The 25,610-nt window shown below is 35.1% G+C and overlaps 1 protein-coding gene across 2 annotated transcripts in view; it reads left to right on the plus strand.

Moving 5' to 3' along the window:
* The window catches only part of GPC1 (glypican 1), a 197,188-nt gene extending 175,230 nt beyond the window's left edge, over positions 1-21,958 (plus strand). For both annotated transcript variants that reach the window (XM_070945541.1, XM_070945542.1), the window contains exons 4-9: positions 9,891-10,056; positions 11,199-11,329; positions 12,466-12,585; positions 15,390-15,523; positions 16,927-17,102; positions 18,521-21,958. In XM_070945541.1, the coding sequence (XP_070801642.1) occupies positions 9,891-10,056; positions 11,199-11,329; positions 12,466-12,585; positions 15,390-15,523; positions 16,927-17,102; positions 18,521-18,741 (948 nt within the window). In that variant the 3' untranslated portion in view covers positions 18,742-21,958. The remainder of the gene's footprint in view (positions 1-9,890; positions 10,057-11,198; positions 11,330-12,465; positions 12,586-15,389; positions 15,524-16,926; positions 17,103-18,520) is intronic.
* The last annotated feature ends 3,652 nt before the right edge of the window (positions 21,959-25,610 follow it).

A 25,610-nucleotide genomic window follows, 5' to 3' on the forward strand; every position in this document is an offset into this window, starting at 1 on the left:
GTCAGCTTAAATTCCTGAGAAGTTTTAAAGTACCTATTTACTCTGGGAAATATATTTACTGTTGTATTAGAAAAGGCAGACAAATTCATTGATTGTTGTCATTTCTGCTTTGCATAAATGATTACCTCAAGCAGAGAGCTCTCTTCAGTGAGTGCTGTTCCTGAAGTTTTGTCATAGTAAGATCCATCCTGCAATTCAGCAAAGCAGTGGGACTCTTTTCTTTTTTTAGTGTTAAATTACTGGGAGGTACCTTTTTTCTTTGCTATATTACATCAGATCAATCTAGTGTCTGGTGTACTGTGGGGAAAAAACACAAAAGTGACTACCAAAGCTAAATACACTGGGGAGGAATGGCTGGGTGGCATCTGCATATTGAAACTTGGAAGCTGCCCAAAGTCATTTGCTGTGTCTATAGAAGGAAATAGTAACATGTTAGGTAACCATACTGAATAGTCAAATGCCTTCAGTAACTCACAAGGATAGAATATAGTTAGAATTAAAATTTATTAACATTTGTGGCTTGTTTTCATTGAATTCTAGATAACATGGTGGTCATCTTGTTAAAAAATGAATTCCTTGGAACTATTTCATTGCAGCATTGTTGATTCTCCTGACACTTTCATATTACTGTTTTTTTCAAATTCATTGTTTTTTTTATCAAAAACTACAATAAGGTGAAATGGGGATGTTTAGGATCCTATCACATGGCATTTCCAGAGAATTATAAAATGTTAAATCATAGTAGCTTCAATATTACTGAAAATATTAAGGGTAGGAGCCTGAAGGAAACTAAATATTTGCTCTAAAACACATCCGTCATCTTTTATTCTTGATATTATAAAACATGAACAGAGAAAGAATGTGCAGATTAACACAATAAAACACGGAGAGGGTGTTCAGAGATTATAGTTAGTTTGTCTCCCAATGAAAACTTACATGTTTTTTCCACACAAATGGCCTGTAAAATACATGTCTTGAGAGTTCATAAACTATTTGTTCATAAACAAATAGCTTGAGTATCCAAATGTTTTATGTATCAATGTGGTATTATAAATAATTTGAAAGTGACTGAGGCTTTATGCCCAGCAGTAGCATTGGACTTTTGAGCCATCAAGCAGATTGAACACAGAGAAGAACATAAGCTGTATAAGAAGTTGGCACAATTCAGATAAAAATATTAAGTCTTCTTGTTTTCCTTTTGGGTATTCAATATGCTTCAGGTTTAAAATAATATTCCACTTGGGCCTGAAAGTGTGAATTAGCTAGTTTAACCAGTCTGTCTTCATTTCCCCTTTCCTGGGTGTCCTCAATTCAGAAGTGTTTGGTTCATAAGTACAGACATTAAGTCATGTATTCCAGGACAAATGACTTTCTATGTCAGTTAATGCATTTATCACCTGATTGGTGGTATGTGAAACTGTGGTATGTGAACCAGTGTTATTTTGCAAAGTAAATTTTTGCATTTAGAATTTGCAAAGAAATTAGTGTAAGCATATTTGGGATAAAACAACTGGCTGCCCCTTTCGTCATGCTTGCTAAAGCTATGATGAGTGGCAGAGTATAGTAATTATAGATTCTCTGGTGTATGTCTGTGAAAGCAAGGTGGGGGGAGATACATCTGAATAAAGGTAGCCTGCACTAGTGCAGTGAAGTTGTTCTATACATGCAGGGAATGAATAGAAAGTGAACACAAGGAAGGAAGAGGGGGAAGCTGTTTAGAACTGTGTTATAAAATGATGCTGAGGTACAATAAAAATATTCTATTTCTTGTGTTTATCCTCAAGTCTCATTAGATATCCCCCTGCAAGTATCAATAGTAAAATAAGCTTTCCTTTGGTATAGCAAAGAAATGATCAATCATACAGTGCTGGAGAACAAACATTTAGAATCGTTGTATTTCCTGTGCTTTGTTTGTAGAGGTTTGCCATGTAATTTCCTTTATCTAAGATAAAATACACCTAATTTGCATGATTGCTCAGCTCTGTATTCATATCTATCTGCAAAGATTTTTATTTATTTATTTCATATTACTTAATATGGATATAGCAATCTGTGCCATTCTTGTTGTAGTTGATTCTTATTCAGTAAAATCCACAGTAGACAAAGCAAAGAAAAATACACTACTCATAAGCCAGCCTTAGAGAAAGCTAGTAAATAACATAAAGAGAAGGACTGGGTTTTTTGGTCAGCTCAAGCAACATTTACATTTGTAATTACTTCTGCTTTTTATTTTTGCTACAGTTAAAGTTCCTTGTCCCAGCTTCCAGGACTTGTATCTTTTGAACATTTCAACCATTTTGCTTTTCAGTTTGCCCTTCAGTTGAATCATTACATTCCAGAAGCTCTTGTAGAAATAGAAAGGTCTGCATGCAGGCTGGATTGAAAGAATAGAGAATGAAAGCTCTTTACCAAATTGTCCGTTAGATGGGCTCTTCTCACAACCCCAGTCTCTCTTTCCCAGAAATGGCATAAAGCATTACTTTCCCCCGTTAGTCATCCTCAATGAAGAGTAATTCAAACTCTTTTTGACTATTTTAAAATATCTTTATTTTAATATGAATGAAATATGAAATATTTTGCTGTTTGATGACTCTAGGTGGCCAGCCTAGAAATCTCTTGCCAGACTTTTCTTAGCATATGTGAGATTTTACAACCTGCTAAGAAGGCATTTTGTATTATCCACAAGATAATCCCTGGTTAATACTTTCATATACCACTTTAATTCTGCTGGCAGGTTAGCAGAATTAAGGAAAATAGGCCAGTGCTGGAAGCAGCTTCTTGAATGAATCCATGAGAATGCATTTCACACACTATAAGGTGTTTTTTTCAACAGTCACCCTGTGGTAAGCACCGTATGGAAGTCGGTCAAGTGAAAGAACCAACACAACAATATACCTTGGATTTTCTCTGTCACACACTGGATCATGTGAACATTTTCTCCTGATCTTCTAAGTGTATTGACTTCCTTATAGCAATTTTTGTCCAATAATATGCTCAAATCCCTTTTCATAGCAGTAACCCGAATTAGTAAACAAGTGAATGAGACTTTTTGTTCAGATGTAATAAAATTATAGGGGATGTGGTGGCTCAGTGGCTAAGATGCTGAGCTTGCCGATCGAAAGGTCGGCAGTTCAGTTCAAATCCCTAGTGCCACGTAACGGGGTGAGCTCCCATTACTTGTCCCAGCTTCTGCCAACCTAGCAGTTCGAAAGCATGTAAAAAATGCAAGTAGAAAAATAGGACCACCTTTGGTGGGAAGGTAACAGCGTTCCGTGCCCCTTTGGCATTTAGTCATGCTGGTCACATGACCATGGAGACATCTTCAGACAGCGCTGGCTCTTCAGCTTTGAAACGGAGATGAGCATCCCCCCCTAGAGTCGGGAACGACTAGCACATATGTGCGAGGGGAACCTTTACCTTTACTAATAGAATTATGTTAAAAGGTGTATCAGTATAACAAACTTCATTGTGATTTAAAACGGCATTATTCAGACACTAGATCTATTTTAAAATAGTGTTCCAAGGCCTAGGGACAAGTTATGAAGCTGAGGGAATCATAATTAAGTGATTTTTAATCACTTAATAATTACATTTACCATGAAATTAAATTCATATTACATTTTTAATGTCTCATGGTTCCAACAAAATAAACAAATAGTTACAGTATAATAATGTTATACTTTATTCCATTAAGTAATGTTAATAAAGGACCATACATCCTTCTATAAATTTAGACTAGCTCTCCAGATTGCAAAGCACTGTTCTGTTGGAAGACCATAAGTTTCTAAGAGCAAAAGCTTGAAAGGCATACCATAACAGATTTTTGTTTTTTCATAGTATCACAAAACGTTTCTCAACATGTCTTCGGGGGACCAGGTTGGGGAAGGCCGGATTTGGCCCTTAGGCCCAAATTAGATTGATGTGACAGGCCCATCTGTTAAAACAGATGGTGGACTACCCCGTAGCCCCTCTCCCTCCTCCCATTCCTTTATCCCCAGTGGAATTCCTCTCTGTCCTTGGCAGAAGAAATCAGTGCTTGAAACAAAGAGTATGGGAGGATGATGCTCCATCAGCATATCTCCTTTTGGCCTCAGTTTTGAGGTAAACTTCAAAAGATAATATGTTGTTCCACATATTGGAGAAATAAAAAAATCCAATATAAATTCTAAATCATCCTCCAGTTGAATTTTGTTTTCATTCCGGAATTCTGTCAATATTTTTAATATAAGAGAAAATGAAGAAGAATACACTAGCTCCTTCTCCGCCTCATCAGTCTTGCCCTCTTCATCCTACCAAGCTCTTTATGTTATGTAGGATCCTGGAATTTCCACATCAGCCAGCCAGCCAATTCTGAAACTTAGAACAGAGGAACTTCAGAAGACTTTCAAGGAATGTCCTTTTCTAAATCAAAAAGCAGATAACTGCATATAAGAAGTGATTATCACAGAGAAATAATTTTACTGATAATATTGCTACAATTTACTCTGTACATACACATGCACACACACATATATTGAAAGATATTTCTGGTGGATCTATAAACACATTCTCTTTAACTTAATTGACTTGAACAAGCAGTTTGTGGAAAATAAATACCACTTCAGTATAGAGGATTATAATACATTTTCATTTTGCTGTCTATCCAAGTGTCTTTTTTCCTCATGAAAGATCTCTAGTTTTCTATTGGTTTTTAAGGTAGACGGTAAGTATACTGCAAGCAACAGTTCTTGGAGTATTAGTCATTTTGCAACACAGGTGCTGTAACAGTTCGGCTTCTCCTTTTTCTTTTTATGCTATGGATTGGAAGTGATCATGGAGCAAAGGAACCTTGTTTTTGCTACCATCGTTCAGGTAGAATAAATACATGAACCCAGTCTTATTAAGGACTATTTGTTATCACATTAATTTAATCCTCTCTTCCCCACACACACAACTCACAAAGGCATGTCAGTCCATTTATCAACTTAGATCATAAGTATACAATATTGGCAGGTGACAGCTTTCATAAAATGTAATTGTTTTATCAAGAATAAAATATAGCACTATAGGTGTGTTTGTTGCATTCCATTAGACACTAAAATACAATATATCCCTGTATTAAAATGACTATTAAAATGTATTTTCATCTTGTTTTGTAGACTTCTATGTATGTGTTTGACTGTCTTCAAGTTTTATAAAATTTATGAAAATATGAATCTTTTTAAATCAAGAAAAATTGCTCTACAACAGATTAAAAAATCTAAACTAATTCCTAATTCAGTGGAGATTGTGTTCATCATTAAAGATTCTGACCTTTGTGTGTCCTTGATGGATAAACATAAGTTGTTTATGAATTTCATTTGAATGGGCTGATTATAGACTTATCATATTTAGAGTATAAACAATTGTAGTCACATTAATTTAAATGAGCATACCTATGAATAACTAAGTCTAAATAATTACAGTTAGCCCTTAATACCGGTATGTGAGCTGGTAATATACTTTCTGCTTATGTATTTATCTGAGAAACCAGTATATTCTATTTTCATTTCACTTATAATTATGTTAACTCTGCAAACTGCTGAGTGTCCTGGCATATATATTTTTTTAAATGTAAAAATGTTTTTAACATAAATTATATCAAACCTAAATGACATACTACTCTGATTTCCTATGAGGTAATTATTAAAAAAGACAAATAATTCTAAGTGTTGCCTAGTTGATGTGAATAAGTAACCTCTAGTTGAATTCTCAGCCAGAATACTTTGACATAGAAATAATAAAATGGATCTTTTAAAAATACATAATATTACATTGGCCTTGATATCCTGCTTATCCATATTATTTATTCATTCATTGTAGAGTATAATGCATATATTTCTTATGAACAAAGAGATTATTTATCAGGATTCCCAAACCTAAACAAATGTAACTACTTTGTAATATGGCCTTGGAAAATACGTCTTTAATATTCCTCAATTAAAGGTAAAAGGAGATCTTAAAGTGTCAAGCAGAACATTCATCTCTTTGATGAAAGCTTGTTAGAACAATCTGAATGAGATACGCCACCAACCAAAATTTAGCTCTCTAAAATTCCTGCTGAATAGGATCAGAATTAATAGTAATAAATCAAATTATAAAAAGCAATTCTATTTTAGTAATGCATTTGCTACCAATAAATCAGTTCTGCCTCATGTTGAGAAATTGATAAATCAAAAAGTGCTGAAGGCCCAGTGAAATTAAACTCTCTTTAAATATCCCAAAGGAGCGAGGGAGCTGTATGGATGTTAGAGGTAAAGAATTCCAAAGTATGGGAGCTGCCACAGAGAAGCCTCATTGTCTTGCTCATGGCAGTTCAGATACAAGGTAGTCCTACAGTAATCAAGACATGTTTATCTATTTACTGCCTTGATAATGGATCTGCCTTTTCTGAGTTAAAGTCATCTTCTACATATGGTCTCATAACAAGCTTTCCAGAGAACTGTTCTCAATGAATGGATAGATTCACCTCTGGCAGGATGGTGGTTAGTATAATGAAAGCCAGCTGGGTGGCTTTGGGCCAGGCACTCTCTCAGCCCAACTCATCTCACAGGTGGTTGTTGCAGGGAAAATAGGAGGAGAAAGAAATATTAGGTATGTTCACCATCTTATTTATAAAAATAATAAAGACAAGTTACTAAAATCTAAATAAACAATTTAATACTGTGTTAGCATCAAGTTTTATTACTAATTTATAGTAGATAACCAAGACAGCAAAGTCAGGACAGTTGTTACCATGCTTTGGCTGGATTGACTTACCAGTAATATCAGTATACATATTCAGGATCCACTATAATTTTTGTGTTCCCTCCAAAAGCTACTTCAGAATACACTTATTATTGATCCTATTTGAATCAGTTCATGACTGTCCGTCCTTTAGTATGCAAATTTGTTGTTGGAACCTCCTTTGATGATCACAATTCATTTGGAAGGCTTTCCTTGTTTATCTATGTCCATTTCCATCTTTGGTGACTTTACATTCCAATATTGTTTCTTGTCTATTTTAATGGCTCACTTAAATTCTGTAAGTTCTTTCTGAGATCATTGTCTTTCTTGGCTTTGGCTTCTTTTCTGGAGAGTTTCCACCATCTGTTCTGACTTCCAGTTTACTTTCTTCTGTCTGTTGGCAGTCTCTTTTCCATTCATTCTTAACTTCTTTGATTTCATTCCATAGTTCCTCTGGTTCCTTACTAGTGAAGTTCAGGACTTCAAAGCAGTTCCTAGTGATCTTGAAAACAGCCAGCATATGTTCAAGTTCATATTGTAGAAATTGGATAACTTTGTTCTTCTTCTTTAGTTTGATTTGGAACTTGCACATGATCTGCTCCACAGTCAGTTCTTAAGCATGATTTTGTTATTATAACTGAACTTTTCCAATTCCTTTTACCAAACCAATCAATTTGAAAGTATCCAAGTACAGTCCATTTTGTTTATGCTTTATACAATACTTTTGGATAATCTGATCCACAGTGTCATTGTTGTACTAATGATATCTCTATTGGTCTTTGGTGATCTTTGATGTCAATATGTGATGACTCATAATAAAGTGTCTTAGTAATATTTAGTCTTTGATCCCATCTTAATGCCTTAAATAGAATGTGACTCAGGAGTTGGAGATTGTTGAGGGTTGTGTGTGTGTGTGTGTGTGTGTGTGTGTGTGTGTGTGTGTGTTTCAACCTGGTCTTCCTTTCCATCCTTCATGATGGCTTCCCATTCTTTGTCTCCAAGTCTCCCAGATTGTCTCAGTTTTTTGATCTGCAACCTCAGATCTTGACTGAGGATCAACTAATTTGGAATCAATTTATTGATTTTATTAATAAGAGTCACTAATTTTCATGTGATGAATGCTTATAGAATCTGTGGGTTCTGAAAGGGAAATCTGTGGCTTTATTAGGGTAATCCTGATAGTTTCATGCCTAAATTACTGCAATAATCCCAATTCTTATTACTGCCCCCCAATCTTAGTTAGAACACTACCATTTAAGCTGTTTTGGACACTCCATCCTACTCTATTCCTACTGGAATTCTCATTGCAAAACAGGAATCTTCACTTGTTTCCTATCTGAATTAAGACTCCAGTTTAAACTATTCTTATTTGTGATTAAAGACTTCCAGTTACACAGACAACAGCAGCCTAGTACCTGTCTATCCTTAGTTCCCCATACCACATTGTTCACTCCTTATATCATTCTATTCAATAATTTACTTCAATTTTTCATTCCAGAGTTATAGCTTCTGACTTCCAGGCTTCGGGGGACTTAACCTTGCAACCCTGGAACAGCCTATCTCCCCCGCTTCCCGTCAATTGAATGAACATATATATATGGCCATTGGATATCTTGTTTTTGTGTTGACTAGCAAACCAGATTCATAAACTGAGATTTGAAATGAAGTTGAAAACTATGCTTTTTGCTAAGTTTTAGTTTGGCCATCATTTTTCCATCATATCTATAACCCGATCAGTGGTGGGTTCCTCCCGGTTCGGCCAAGCCGGTAGTTGTGACGCTATTATGTCTTCAGGAGCTGGGCCCTCCCGCCCGCCCCTGCGGTATTCCTACCTTTTATTTCTACATTTTTTGCCCAGCTGAGAGGTGCGGCAGAGTGGATTGCCGCACCTCAGCTGGGCTGTTTCACAACACGATCAAAGAGGCGATCGCACGCAAAGCGCGTGCACAAAGAAAACCGGTAGTAAAGCCGGTTAGAACCCACCACTGAACCCAATCAATAACAAGAATTTAATACATTTTGGAGGTATATTACGATAGGAATGGAACTAATTCTTTTACACTAAATGCTAAGATAACAGAAGACAAAAATAGATGAGAAAAAAGTGCATTATCTCTTATATTTTTCAAAATTCAAACTTTATTCGAGTTCTAAATTATAGTTAATACTACCTATGTTTTGATACATTAATTGAATTGAGGCCCACAGTAATGAAAATGAGGAAACTTTTCAAATATTGACTTTATTGTCTGATTTCAGATTCATGGAAATTTTAGTAAACTTATTGCCAAAGTATATTTATTTATACATAGGTACATAATGTGCATATATACATAAAATATATTTCCCACAGTTCTGTCAATAGGATCTTTTTAAAATCCTCTGAAACAGTTGATACTGAATATTCAGAGAATATTTCATATTTGATTTCCAGTAGGGTTTGAAGTGATAAATCACAGTGATTCTGCATTACCTGACTGAATGACAATTCGACAATTATTATTGTAGCAGTTAAGGCATCAGACTAGAAAGCAGGAGACAGTGAGTTCTAGTCTTGCCTTAGGCACAAAGCCCACTGGGTGATAATTTCAGTCACTTTCTCTCAGCCCTAGGCAGGAGGCAATGGCAAACCACTTCCGAAAAACCTTGCCAAGAAAACTTAAAGGACTTGTCCAGGCAGTCTCCAAGAAATCAGACATGACTGAACAGAAGAACAGAAAAAATATTCATCTGTAATATTTATGTGCTTGTTTCTTTATTCTTCTGGCCTTTTTTAAATTGGCAGGACATCAAAGAAACAATTGTAGGGTAACTTACACGTTCTATGCTTTCAGACCTGAATATATTCTAAATGTTCATATTTCAGAATGCATGTTTTTCAAGGATTTTGAAATGTTTCATTCTTATCATCTCTGAAAAGCAGTCCTACTCTGAAATTAAATGGACTATGTCCAAGGATTTCATATAAGAAACAATCTAGTTGTCTATTTAATGGACTTAGTTTTAAAATTTATATAGATTATCTCTGCTCACGCACAAAAATAACTTTTTCTCTTTTGAATACTGGGTTGCGTTTTAGGTTACATGTTGTGTTTTACGATTGTTATATTATGCCCTTAAGAAATAATTGTTTGTTTGTTTTTAAGGTCCCTCTGAGCCAGTATTGCAATCGTGCTATTATGAAGTTGATGTATTGTGCACACTGCCGGGGCATGTCAAACATTAAGCCATGTAATAGCTATTGCCGTAATGTCTTGAAGGGCTGCCTGGGCAATCATGCTGACCTGGACACTGAATGGAAGAACATGATTGGTAAGATCTACAGATGTCTGCCTGAAAAAATTGCTTTCATTGATGTTTTTTTAACTCTTTTTTTTCCTTTTAGTTAAGCAATGCAAGGTTGGAGATCAATTGATGCATGCATTAGAGGAATATTTTCAATATCTTTGAAGCATCACTTCTTCCTTTATGTAATTCTCCACATGTTTTGGAATTCCATAGTTCCCATAATGGATTATGAGTCTTTCAAGTTTTGCAAAAGACACTAGGATATATAAGATCCAAGTATTCATCAGTATCACAGATTGGATGATTTTAAGCAGTTAAAAAATTAATGACTTCAGAAAAAGCTGTTTTTAACAATGAGTAAAAAGTTCAGTCACCTTCAAATTGAATTCTATTTCTAGTAAACTACATGGGCACGTTCATGTAGAAAAAGTTTAAAAAATGATAATCGGTTCTCAAGCATAATTATAAAATTTTGTTTTGTATGTTGCTATTTAAATATTCTTAAATTTATTGTATCATTTTATCCTTATGACTTCTTTTTCTGAGGGGGACAGTATTTAACTGTTTGTGAGGATCTGACTGATTGATTGATTGAATGCTTTTGAGCCAGGGTTGACTCTAAATGACAACCACATAGATAGATTTTCTTCGTGATGATCTGTCTTTCAGTTCTTCAGGTTTTCCAACAGTACATCCATTGCCATTTTAATTGAGGCCATCCACCATTACAGACTCCTCAAGAGACCTAGGGTTTTGCATAATGGGTCCAAAATAGGAGAGGATGAGCCTATTCATATGTGTCTTGAGTGAGAATTCTGCATTGATATGTTTGATGATCCATTTGTTTAGTTAGTTTATTGTCCATACAGTAGTATTCTCAAGAGTTTTCTCCAGCACCAAAGTTCAAAAGTGTCAATACTTTTCCAATCCTGTGTCTCAAAGTCCAACTTTTGCCTACATAAAGTATCACAGGAAATGCCACTGTTTGCACTATTCTGATCTTTGTAGGTGTAGGTAAACCATGGTATCTGAATATCTAAGATATAAATAAATATATAAAATATTCCATTGATGTATGTTGCATTTTCAATATTGATTATAGTAATTACAAATGATTTGTTTGATATGCTTCTTAATCAGTATCATTTTATTTTTTTCCCCAATAGATTCATTATTGTTGGTGGCTGATCGTTTTGATGGACCATCTAATGTAGATGTTGTAATTGGTACAATTCATGCTAGGATTGCTGAAGCCATTTCAAACATGCAAGAAAACAAAGAATCTATAACAGCCAAGGTAAGAACTAAATTGTGAACTTCAGAATATTTACCTCTTATATTTTTAATTGCCTGTATTTTTCTTATTGCTCCCTCACCCAACTCTCCTGAATATTCATGGCATTTCCTGTAAACAGTCACCGAAGCATGCAAAGTGACTTTGGATCACACCCTGGGTATTTTGAGCCAGTGACATTCAGTGACAAGTTACCATGAGAGGATTCCATTGTTTCTACTAATAAAAAATAGACATGTTATGCTTGCCATTCTTCAGGGCTCAATAGGTGGAAAGGCACTTTTACTGTCATACAAGAATTATTAAACCCTAGACCTGTCATCTTTAATTTGTATGTGTTGACTGGAATGTGCCTCCTTCCCAATATAAGAGTGAGCTCACTGTCTCCTTCCCAGTATAAGAGTGAGCTCACTGTGAGATTTATCTGTCTCTTCCTCATCACGTTTGATTTCCAAACATTTGTCCTGTATGTGTTCCTGAACAGTGTGTGATATTTTAGCCCAGCATAAAAGAAATTTGCTCCATCACAAATCCAAAAACTGCAGCTTCCTATCCAATTGACCCTGATGTGAACAGCATAATTTGAGTTCCTGGACCCCAGCTATTATTCTCATGGAACAGAAGAACTGTAATTAAAGCTGCTGAGAGAAGGTGCATCAGGAACTGACTAGCAAGTAAATAAGTCACCAATAGACTGACAGAAAGAAAAAGAGAGAACATAGTAGTGCTGCCTAAAATATAGTAATATAATATAAGCCATCAGTTCAGAGAGTGAACATGTCTTCAAAATTCATTAATCATTAGATTGTTAAGGAAATCAACAAAAGAAAGCTCTAGGGTGGGGTTTTTTATTCACTAATTATAAAAAATTAGTATTATGCATATATGACAATCCATATCAATACTAGTGTCTGAGGGTTTAAGCAATTTAGAAAATAGAGCCTGTTGTGCTATATGTTTTTAGATCAGCCTTTTGAATCAAACAAAACAAAAATACTAGTATGAAATATATAGGAAATCAGAATAGCCTCATATCTGAAATGAATTGTAAGTAAATTTAATATTGTGAAGTAAATGTGCAGAGATTTACCTGGCAGAATTTTTTTTTTCTGAAATGTGATTTTCTTTTATTTCCCCAGATTTTTCAAGGTTGTGGAAATCCCAAACTCAATACAAAAACTGCCAATGTGGAAGATAAGAAAAGGCGGGGAAAATATGTCACTGAAGATAAACCTTCTGGGCTTAGTTCAGAGAAATTTGTGAGTGCAGAGGGTTTGTTTGATTTAATTCTGCGCTAGAACTGTTTGTGTAACCTGTTAATCAAAATGCTCATTGGGCCTCGTAAAGATGTTCATTGTGTGAAGGAATACATATAAGCACAGTTTAGTTTCAATGTGTAGCCTTTCTTTCTTTGGAAGAGTACACATCACTAATCTGTAAAAATGAAAGTACCCTTTTAGCTAATAATCAAGACACTTTTTTAAACACACCAAATCCTTAGCAGTCCTGCTTATCAATATAAGGAGTTATTTTTCACATGTTTAGGCTCTCAGCAAGTAAAAATGTTTCTATCTCATCTAATAATCATGGGCACCTCAGACCCATAGAGGGCATACTTCACAATAACAATAAATTGCAGTTATATCGTGTATTTTAGAAATGTGCAAATCTCTAAAATTTTGCAATATTGCTGTCACAAAGAGACCATCATGAATTATTTGCTTGGCATGCTCCTGAGCCGGTATCTGCTTATTCTGGTAGCTGTTGAGCTAGGGCTGGAAAGGGAGAGAAGATGCTGAAAGACTGAGGGAGAAGGACCAAGGAATAGAATATTGGTAGCAGCAAACAGGAGGGAAGATCACTGAGAAATGACATACACATCATGCAAAGGAGGCAATAGTAGTAACATGTATGATTCTAAAGGAAAGGAAAAAGGGACACCAGCCTGCTGTACTCACTGTATAAAATCATTCTGGGATCCCTTTGCAGTTCAGCTAAACTACAGCAATCTTTGAAAGAAGATAAACACTTTGAAAGAACATAATATGTTTGTAAAATAGAGACAGCTGATGGATTGAGTCTCCCCAGATCGTATCCAACATCTAAACACTGCTAGCATTGGCAGCAAAATTCCCCTGATTATTGACATAAGATTCAAATCAGGTAAATGTGATCTGCCACTACTTTGCAGAAGTAAAGATACATAAATAGTCTTTCTCGATTGAAAATTATTGCATCAATATGCAATTAAAGTGTCTTAACTGTAAATATTTTAGTATGGAGTAGCCAGTTTACTTTTCCTTAATAGTGTCTTGAAACATAGCCTTTCTCCTGTCTTTGTTTTGGGATGTCCTTCAGTAGCATCCAAAGTTCCATTTCCATTGCTAGCCTTTATTCTACACTAAATAATTCTCACTATCAGCCACATTCTTCAAAAGAACAATCAAGAATATTTTCTCATTTGCTTTATCGATCAGATTTGTTATTCCCTTTTCATTATTATTGTATGAATCCAAAACAGAAGTGCAAACTAGACATAAATTCATAAAAATATGAAGTCTTTATCAGATATAAAAAGTGTTATCTTAGAATATTGTCTCTGAAAATTTATGCCTTTAAACGTTTCTTGGTCTGTATTTAATACTTATATATTCCTAGGGCTATCTTTTCTTGTTTTGCCACCTACAATTTTTTAGGTATCTTATTCCCTTTCTTACATTTCTCAGTTAGAGCAAAAATCTGATCTGCACATGCCTTCCCTAGCATAAAATCATAATGGTCTTCCTAAATTTTGGCTCATGTCATCTCTTGTATCCTTTTAGTCTCAGTTCTTGCAAAATATCTTCCCAGCACACATAAACTAATCTTCCTGTAGCATTTGTCTTTTTTTCTCATGACTTACCATTGTAGAAAGGAAGAAAAATGGCATTCTTTCAAGACTCAGTCAGATGTGTAATCTTCACACATTTAAAAAAAGCCATACAACCACAGCCCTACGTAAACTACATCTGCTTTTCCAATTTATACATACAAACTTATCATTTTCCCATTTTCTTAAAGCATTTCAAGTTTCCATTTCATCCATTTTCCTTCATACAAACAAATATACAATAGCATCCATTTTTCAAAACCTCCCTTTCATTCCCATATAAAATTCAAAAATACTCCCTCCAGTCATCCTTCAGTTTGGTTTCCTCTCAAAACATCTTATCACTTTTATTTTTAATTTCACTCATTTCATCTGTCTTCTAATACTTTTTACTGTAGGACTCATGCAGTCATCCTACTTCAACAGTTGTTTCTTTGATTTCTTTCTTGTATTTTCACGGCCATTTCATGGCCATCAATCTGATATCCTCATCTCCTTCATCCTTGCCCTTTCATAGTTTCACAGTTATAATATATAGTTATTATTTTCATTTCATTTGTTAATGTATGCTCTTTACCATTTACTCCTCCTTCATGTCACAATCTATATGCCATTGTTATCATATGATTGCCCCACAGATATAGACCTCTGACACCCATTATGGCTTTTGAAAATCAAGATTTTCACATAACACTTTTTAATAAAATAGATGAGATGTAGATTGGTTTACTAGCCTTCGTAGTTTTAATGCCATGTGTATTATCACCAGATAATGATAAGAATAATATTGATCAGTTAGGACAGTATGTGATAAGTATAACCCAAAATTAATTTTATCTCAAGCACAGCCATACTATTTTATGCAAGCTAGCATTTCTAAGCTGGAGATTTCCTTACAAGCCAATGTAACATACAAAATAACGTATCAATTCAGGGATGGTTACAGCAGAAAATGGAATGGAATGGAATGGAATGGAATGGAATGGAATGGAATGGAATGGAATGGAATGGAGTATGGAACGAATTTTGTTTTTAATTTATTTTGTTTTTAGTCACAGTACAATTGTCTACTATTTGAATGCTCTTGGAATGTGTTGTAATATAAATACATAATGTACATAGAATTTTATGTACATTACATTTAAAGCTGTTAAAAGTATTTTCTGCAACCTTAATCACTCTTCTTAATGACAGGTTTCAGATGCCAAAGGGAAGCTGAGGGATGTAAGAGACTTCTGGGCTCTCCTCCCAACAACACTTTGCAATGAAAAAATATCATCTGGTTCTGTAAATGAGGATAGGTGCTGGAACGGAATGACCAAAGGCAGGTAAGGCTAATCAGCTGTGAAATAATGAGAACCATTCACTATCCCATCTATGCTTCAAAACATTTAGGCTATGCATAGCAAATATTTGACATTTCCTTTTGTATTGTACTGTTCTTCTTTAAACTTTTTTTTAAAAAATTCATCTTTTTAAAGATAAAAAACACAAAACAGTGCATAAATTTCTAAATAGAAGCATTTCTTGAAAATATTGTTAATGAAAAAAAAATGAGGTGTGTCAACTTAACACATAAATTATAGGATATGAAATAGTCACCAGAAAGTATTGACTTTTCTTTAGTTCCAAACAAACAGACCTTGGAGATTGTTGGGACAAATAAGAGGGGCATCAGAAATGACTTACATAAATTGATATAAAGAAGGAACTCCTCAAATAACATTATTCAGTGTTTTGGAGATTATCAGATGCAATGATACCAAGCCAAGCCACATTGGGAGTCTCAGAGTGTCATCTACCATTTTTATGATGTTTTAGAGCTTGGAAAACTGAAATGCTATTACAGGGGTGGATAGGAAAGGAATCAAATGAGATGAGACAATAATTAATTGCCCCATCTTTATTTAAAAAAGATCCCTGCAAGCAGGTGAAGCTCAAAAGAGAAGACTGATCTAAAAAGGCTTAGGCAGCTACACACAACATTCACTAGTATTATAGTTCCATTTCCCTAAGTGGTTCTTGACCTTTTCTTCACCATGGACCCCTTTAAATACCACTAAGACTTAAGATTTAGATCATAACATTTCTTCATGCCTTTGTGGATTCCCTGTGATGACATCATGGCTTCCCACAGGTCTGCAGACCACAGATTGAGAACCAGTAACCTAGGTAATTGCAACTGCCCTTGAGAGTCTTCTAGCTGTCTTCTGTCTAAATACTAAAATAAATTTGGCATTTATCAGAAGAGGAAGCCCAGTACCACAGCTATCAGCTTGCCAGAACAGTGGAGAGACTTGTAACCTCTCTCAAATTTAGTATACCCTGAAAAACTGATTCACCATCAGAACTCAGACTTACTTCAAGACCCTCTTCCTTCAGGGACAAGTTTTCCACAGGTGCCAATAGTTCCACTACATTCCTGGACCGATGCAAAAAAGCATCAAGCAGAAGTTCATAATTCATGTCCAAAGGTTCACTGACTAGATTCATGAAATACAAAGATGAACTAAAACAATAACTTTTCATTTTCTCTTTTTTTTTCTGTTTTTTTTTGCCACTTTCCCATGGTAACTAGCTAGTAGATAACAATAAGAAAAGAAAATGGGAAATCAATTTTAAAAAAAGAGTGGGTTAGGTTCCCACCCACCCAGCAAGTCCGGTTGGATCTTCATGAAGTCCAGTTCTTCAGAATTAGCTTTCAGCATGAACATATACATACTCTTTACAGATACCTTCCAGATGTGATGGGAGATGGTCTAGCCAATCAGATCAATAACCCAGAGGTTGAGGTCGACATCACCAAACCGGACATGACTATCCGTCAACAAATCATGCAGTTGAAGATTATGACAAATCGATTGCGCAATGCATACAATGGAAATGATGTGGATTTCCAGGATACAAGTAGGTACAAGCTGAGAAAGTGGGACTAGTCATAACATTTCATGTTTAGTAAGCAAACGAGAGGTTCATACACAGTTGTGATACACAGTGGAAGAGTGGAAAATTATCCCTCTGTTCATTTTCAAGGACTGGATTTTTAATCTGGAAAAGACATTGCTCAAGTATCAAAAGCATTAATGTTTCCTGATGATCAAAATGCCTTTCTTCTTGTCAGGTATCTCCAAAAATGCATGTATCCACAACTCTCATACACTAATCAAAGTTAATCTAGTGTGAGAGTGAGTGAGGGACAGTTAAGGCATTGTATAATGGATAATGAAAGTAGAGTGAATCACCCAGCTTAATATGTGAAATAAATTCTGCCCCAAATGGAGCCCATATAGCCCAAGAATTCTTATAATTTCAGAAGAAGAGAATTTAGATAACTCAGGATGGACTTGGAGTCCTCAATGTTCTCCAAGCTTGCTTGTTTGTTTGCTTGCAGATGCTGTATTTCATTACCCAACTATATAATATCAGTCAGGTTATAAAACATCTGCAAGCAAACAACCAAACTTGGAGTCATCAAGGACTCCAAAATTGTGAGGCATGAAAGATCAGGTCCACACATGAAGATTCAATTAAACTGATTTATGGCTGAAGCCTATGCCCAAGAACCTTCTGAATTAATGGTCAACACCTGGTTAGAGTTAGATAGGGGCCAGCGGCACTCAAGGGGAAGGGGAGTTGGACTTAATTAGCCTGAGGCTATGTAATGATTCTATGCTGATCCCCCTTTTCATTTCACTCCCAGGTTCTGTCATTCCTTTTCTACATTAATTCTTATAATTAATTTAAGGATCTTTCTTAAAATTAATACTCCTATTGCAAGCCTAATTTGAAATTTGTCTGAATCTAATTATTTACTTTAATTCAAGATCCCCAGGCATTTTGGACTGGTAGATAGATCTGAAACTTGAAGAATATATCTTAAGGCTGTATTTCAAAATTACTATTGCAGAGTGGAGGCTTACCAAGAAGTTGTCATGATAGGCATAGTCAAGTCATGAAATACTCATTTCTCTGGCAAAATAATTAGGTTGCTCCCCACCCTTTCCTGTGTTCTCCATGATGTTCTCAGCCATTTCAGTTCTCCATTTGGTTCTGAGGAGATTAGCATTGTTCCAAGGATATATCCTGGGATGCAGCTTTTACCATTATAGCCACCCACTATTGTTAAATTCCACGACTAGCCAGGGATTCAATCTAGGACCAACTAACATTTTGAAAAAGAAAGATTATGCTGGATTTGAATCTAACTCTGCCTTCTTCCATTATTCATGACAAGCAGTTGCAGATTAACCTCTACAAAAAAGATACTGGCTACAATTCAGTCTTTTGAAGAAGTACCATACTAATTTGAATTTTGTCTTGGCCAGGTGATGACAACAGTGGTTCTGGAAGTGGGGATGTCTGCCTGGATGAAATCTGTGGCAAAAGACTGTCCAAGAATTCTAGCACCCGGCCACCAGAAATACATCCTATGCCTAAACAGTCAGGACAAGGCATTGGTGGAAATAACAGCAATGTACTTTTGCCTTCATACTTCCTTTTATTACTTTCTTTGGTTGCTATAGCAGCCCAGTACCTGTGGCGGTAACTTGTTTGAGCAACTGCAAAAGAAACTGTAGTGGCTAAGTCTTAACTTTGCCAAAATGGTGGACATATTTAATTCAACTTGATTCAACTTGGCAAAATGAGAGAGACAAAAGTTCTTGATGGTTTGTGATAATCTGGCAGTGCTAGAGTTGGTTATTTTTCCTTTTCTTCCTTCCTTTCTTTCTTTCAAATATTGGGCCTTTCCTTCTGTCCTCCATTTAAAAAAGCCTTTAATTTGCCAAAAGGAGAAACCTAGGGGCTATGACAGATCTGACAGGTAGGTTCAATGACAGAAGAAATACCCCCCCCCCAAGGCAACACCATTTTCATTGACTGGAATAAAAGATATGCAATATCTCATATTTTTATTTAACTGTGGCATTATATTTGGTTCAGAACAATACGTCTTTTTAATTTATACATTTTCAGACTGCTCTAAAAGGGTTTCAGCTCATAATTTTCCATTCACCAAAGGGAAAGGAGTCTTTCCCTTGCATAAGATGTAAGAGTATTATTTTGTACAATCTCAATTAACATCTCAATTAACAAATGAATTCTTTATCCCAGAGTTTGGAATGAAGGTCCTTAATTTTATAAAAAAAAAATTCTGCTAAAAGTAATCGTTGCTACCCAATAATATTATTCCCACATCCATAGCAATAGCAGTAAAAGATTTGTGTATTGCAGGATCCTTTGAAAATAGCTTTCAAATAAAAATAATAATAATAATAATACGGAACAGTATACACAACACTGTGGTAAAGAAAGACATGGGAGGATGTCGTTCCAGAAAGCCTACTTTGAGCTAGAAGAAGAAAAAGTTCCAATTTAATAAGATGATAAGAATCAATATTTACCAAAGGAATAATGCAAAAAAAAAAGAAGTGATTTTTCGTGTGTGTATTATTACTTATCCTGTAATCAAAACTAGAATTTGCATGAATTGGTGAACTTAGGGTCAAGTTAGATACTGTCTAATATATATCTAGAAATTTGTTTATCGAAATCTCTACTACCTGAAATTTTAAAGGAAACCTGCTCAGAATTATGTTGGTGGAAAGAGTAAGCAGACCAAAACTATCCATATGTTGGTTTAATTAATTTGATGCCTATCAGAGAGAGATGTCCCATCACAGATTTACGTGTGTGTGTGTGTGTGTGTGTGTGTGTGTGTGTGTGTGTGTGTGTTGTACACAATTCTCTGCCTTGGGTTCTGAGCTTTACTTCTAAGCGTCTTTTTTTCTTTTTTCCAAATTATATCAAACCAACCCTACCATTCTGACTGAATACTAGGAAGACCTTGAAATGAATTAACATTGATGTTAATTAACTTTAATACATATCATAGTTTCTCTTTGAGAAGCAAGTGATGTGAAAGCATAACTTTTATTTAAAATATATAGGCTTTTCATAAATGCTGAAATGTTTCTATTCTTTGTCTTAAAGCAAAAACAATAACAACCCGAATGTTGTGCTTCTTGTAACAGCAGTCAGAGGTAGAAACTATTCTACAATTCTGAAACATTCCTAGTTACAAATAAGGAAACCATTTCTAGCATCTTAGCATTCAATGGGATGAGACAAGAGTAGAGGCAAATGAATTCAGTTGAAGGATTTTGGTTCTGCTTTGTTAATTATTGGGAAAAATTAGTTCCCTAATCACCCCATTCAGTATTGGAGGATCTCTAAGATTTGAAAACTTGATTAACAAACAGCAATGCCAGAAGGAATTCTTTGTAGCAAAATACATCTAGTTTTGTACACATTGTTTAAATCCCTGTGAGTAAAACAGTACTCCCTTCCACTTTCATTACTGATTTAGTCCATTTAAAACGTTTTTTATTTTCAATTACATTATTCTTAAACTCAATGTGTTCGTAAAGAGAATACATATGAGGCATGGAAATCAAATATCCTGCCTTCTTTGAACATGCTTGAATGCAAGAGAAGTGGAAAGTGCCACATTGAATTAGTCTTGTAAATGTATGTCTGTAAATACACAAAGAAATAAACTGCTATACATCATGCAGGGGAAAAAATATTTGCCATTTCCTTCTCTGAATGAAAATCTGCCAACTTGCTGGAGAGCTGTAAACTCAAAACAATTTGGAGCCTTTTCTAAGACTCAAACTATGTGTGATGTTGACAATGTATTGTTTTTTAGAAACCTGAAGCCTCCCTGAATCATTTCTTTAAAAAAAAAAAAAGGAATATCCAAAAAAAAGAGGTGCAAAGTTGAAAGATTGTTCATGCTTTAAAAATGATTTAGAAGAGGTCTCTGTGATATGTGGGAATATGAACACAACACCTCTTTAAGGTAGCTGCATCATTTTTGGGGATTTCCTATTAACTTGATAAAGCACAACTCTTTTAATTAGTTACATTAGAGATACACGTCAGCATTACTTTAACAGGATAATTCATTAAAACAGCAAGAAGCATGAAAAAAAGGCACTGCTGCTTTGAAGAAGTGGTGCATATATTCCCACACATTCTGAAGCACCTTTTTAAAATCATTGCTAGAGCACAACCAGCCCTAGAGAAGAGCAGAGTCGGGTACATCCTTCTTCACTAGCTGAAAGACCAAATGAAATGAAATTACGGCCAGCAACAAAAAGGAGTATCCTGCCTTGCATATACTTTATGCTCTTCAATCTAGCATCAATTCTCTGCTTGATATAAAATTGGAGAGCCTGATTTAAATGAGTCTTCCACCATTGCTCAGCCTTTGAGCCCTAGTCTTCTGTCATAGAATAACAATTTTTTAAGGTTTATTTTTGTTATGGCAGTACTACATTTTGGTATTAAAAGCATTATGCTACAAGGTGTGATCTGTTTCAAATCCCTTGAAACAGAAATGAGTCATGGATGTATAACATATTTTTTTTTCATGTGCCATAATGTCTGTTTCAGAAGGAGAAAGGGGTCAACAGAAGCTTTAACAGAGCATTGCTATTTATCCTTTCAATGACAAAAACCTGTTGTTTCTGGTGGGCTTGTTAAGGAGTTAAGATACAAATATATCAAGACTACATCTTGGCTTTTTTTAAAAAAAAAGCAAAACAAGTGCAGTTCTGTCTGCAAAACAAGATTTATTTCACGTTATCGACAAACTTGATCATTTATATATATTTCTTTTGGTTACCAAGTTACTTGTAACTATCTTGCACTGTTGAATTATGTTCTTTGAATTCTTGTATAAATAAATAAAAAAAAGGCTGGAGACTTAAATAAGTATGAATACCATTTGGAACAGGATGATGTATTCTTTTGCTTTATATAATTTCAATAGTAATACTGCAGGTCGCCAACTGGCTTCATGAAAATCAGAATGTGCATTAGATCACTTATAATAATAGCACTGAAAAGTGTTATGCAATTCCAAAATACATCCCCAGCCAATCAACATAACTATTCCATAGATGTCTATCATATCGCAAAGAAATGGCATGAAGTTCATTCAGAAATAAGGCCAAGTAAAATTTAGAATCTAATACTGCATACCGTTTTGGAATTGTAATGGAGAACTGCAGGGACAATGTAAACATTTGGACGCAAGAACAGATCATTTGTTCTATGGGTCTATTGTATGTGAAGCTCCAACCGTAGTTTCTGCAAATGGTATGGCTTGCTCTGTGGAAAACAAACTTTTATTGCAATGAATCACATACTTTGCCAGCTACGTGGGATTGAACTGTGGTTTTATCTTGAATGGATACCAAGCATTACTGAATAATCCACCTGCCGGAACAATCTGAGCCATGGAACACTCATTATATATCAATAACTGAAAAGTAGCCATTGTTGAATCAATCTGTGGAAATGAAAATTACCATTTTTTGGGAGGGAGGGACTGTTTGCTTGGGAATTCAGCCTGCATAGGCTTTCTTTCCTCTTCAGTGACCTCTTGTCTCATCTCCTTCCAATTTTGTTCTCCCTTTTTTTATTCCTCTACCCAATTACCACCTTTCTATTTCCTCCACCTCCATCCAGTTTTCTTTGACATTTTTACTAGTAGATAGTCAATATATGCATAGTAGTCTGTTGTGGGTGTGACTGTTGTTATGCAGTTCTTTACCCATTAAATATTGCACATTCTTAAGACTGCATAATTAAAAACCCTGTGTTGTTCTCCACCAATCAGAGCTCTATGACTGACAGCCATTGTTATAACACACATCTGGAGTGCAGCTGTCATATTTCAGACAGTTCTCCATTACAATTCTAAAACAATATATAGTATTAAATTAGCCAATGAAGAGAGGTGGACAGATTAATGGGTGCTAAATTCGTAATTTTAACTTCACAATTGGAACTGTGTGGCTTGAGTTGAATTGTCCAATCTATGATGGTAGAAACCCAGATGAAAAAGAGAAGTGGCTCTTACATACAAATGAAGTGTCTTAGCTCGGGCCAGAAAATATTTTCTTGGGAGAAAAGAATTTATATCCATCTTGTGATACATGAATTTATATTCCTTGTGTCCCCATCACAGCTATGAGGGATGTAATGACAGCATACATTTTCCCAGTAGGGTAAGTTCTGCTAATATGATTCACCCTGGAACAAGTTAGAAAATTGTTCCTACAAGAAGTTTCCTGATGTGTCAAGAAAAGAAAGTATTTTACTGCACTCATAATTCCAAGACCTTTATATCTAGATTGTTAGATATATAGTTTCTATGTATAGTCTCATCTCAAGAATGCCAAATTGTACTACATATTTTTGAATGTTGACTTGAGTACCCAAGGAGCTCATGGGTGGTGGTATCATCAAGGATAACCTGTTTATATATTCAATAGCAAGTACCTCTATGCCAACTATAGAATAAATAACTCAAACTGTACGTTCATTGGTTTAGTTTAAATGCTGTTGAGGTAAAGCAGACCAGATCGGAATTCACTGGGATAAGAATGATTGATTTCACAGAATAATGCGAACCTTTAGCATATAATTTTTTAAAATTGAACTGGGGAGGACTAGCTCCAGATAGAGGTTTTGGAATTCTTTATTTCCAAAAATAATCAAGCAGGTTGTCTTCTGTAGAGCTTGTACTCTGTCCAAGCTCGCCCAAATATCAATACAAGCAGCAATAATAATAATAGACAGTTATTGAGGGAGCATGTAAGCAAACAATATGTTTGCAAACACCTACAGTTTTCTTATGTTATGACAAGTCCCAGAACTGAGTAAAAACTATCAAAGCATGGTTAAACATCCAAAGCATTTATTTAGGTAGGTAGCCATATACTTATATATACAGATTTGTAAACACAACTTACAACCAGTCACTTACTGACCATTCAAAGTTACAATGACCCTCTCGGGGAATTTACAACCTGGATTCAAAGTTCTGATGATTCCTCCCAGTCACATGACCACACTTTTGACATTTGGCAAGACAGTTGCATTCTCTACCACTTGCAGTGTCCCATGATGACATGACTGCATTTTATGAAGTTTTTGCAAAAAAAATAACATTTACTTACAATTTTCAGCAAAACTGGCCCATAGCAAACTATGGATTGCAGTGTACACTTAACGACAGCTGCAAAAAAAGGTCATAACATTCAGTTGGTCGTGGGTGACCCAATTTATGACAATCACGAGTTAGGACTGTGATGTGCAGGTGGGTAATTCAAGGACTACCTGCATATATTTGGGGATAATTGATAGAGGGAGGGAAGGACCAGGTGGGGAGAGTTTTGGCTTCTTAAGTTCCAGGTTTACAGACATTTGCCACTCTTTCTGGATACATTCCTAGCCCCCCCCCACTTTATTAAAGGAATAGATATCATTAACTTAAAGAAACTCACTTCTAAGTAATTATACACATAAGTGCCATGTTATATAAACATAAACTATTTTATTTATATTCATAACTAAAATAAGAACATGTTTTAGAAATAATTCAATTATGTAATATCTGAAATATATTACAGCAGAGGCATAACAATAGGATACTTCAATATTGTTAACACCATCAGTAGCTTTAAGCAAGACAACTGCTAGCCTTTTTTCATCGTAATTACAAGTACAGACACTGCTAAATTCTACCCCAATTTTTGCTGACTGCAAAAGGATCTGTAATTGAAAAGATCACTAATAATGCGATGTTTCAGTACCAAGCCTACAGGGGATTGCATATAAAAACAATTGCCTCATTCAATAATACTGTAAGTTTTCCAACTGAGCTTCAACTAAAAGAAGATCTGTGCTGTTTTATTACCTTGAACAGAAACTTTTAATCATGAATTCTACCAGTTTAATACTGCAAATCAGATTTCAAGGATTCAGTTTTAAAAGTCACCCCTCACAGATGACTGAGAGATTGTGGAACAGCTTTCTTTGTTTTTGTCAACTGAACAGATGAAACAATTTTTTCAGTTCTCTAACTCATACGCATTTAAAATCAATAAAAACTGATTCTCCCTGGTTTCTGAAATTCCTGGAAGCACAATAACAGAAGGATACATACATTTATGCTAGTACTAGAACCATCAACTGCTTGGCAAAAATCACATTGTTGTGGAAACTAAGCAGCACATCGAGTTAAACAATTATGAGGGTTAATGTTACCCATCAGCTAAGGAATTTGAAATGTCTGTATCACCAGAAGAGTCATTCTATCTTCTCAAGTTAAAATGTGGTAAACCTTATTAGATTCTTTTTTTAAAAAATTCCTATTTATTGAAAAGAACAGACTTTGGAAGAGTATGGGCATTTCACTATTACATCCATAAATGAAAATACCAGGCATTTGTTTAAACAGGTTCCCCAAAATAACACAAGAGTACACAAGTGTCTTTTCATCCTTATGCAGCATTTTGAACATCAAATTTATCAGACCTGCATCATGAAAAATAACAT

Source organism: Pituophis catenifer, unplaced genomic scaffold (assembly GCF_029215685.1).
Source record: "Pituophis catenifer annectens isolate HBS135680 unplaced genomic scaffold, rPitCat1.0.hap2 SCAF_6, whole genome shotgun sequence".
NCBI lineage: Eukaryota > Metazoa > Chordata > Lepidosauria > Squamata > Colubridae > Pituophis > Pituophis catenifer.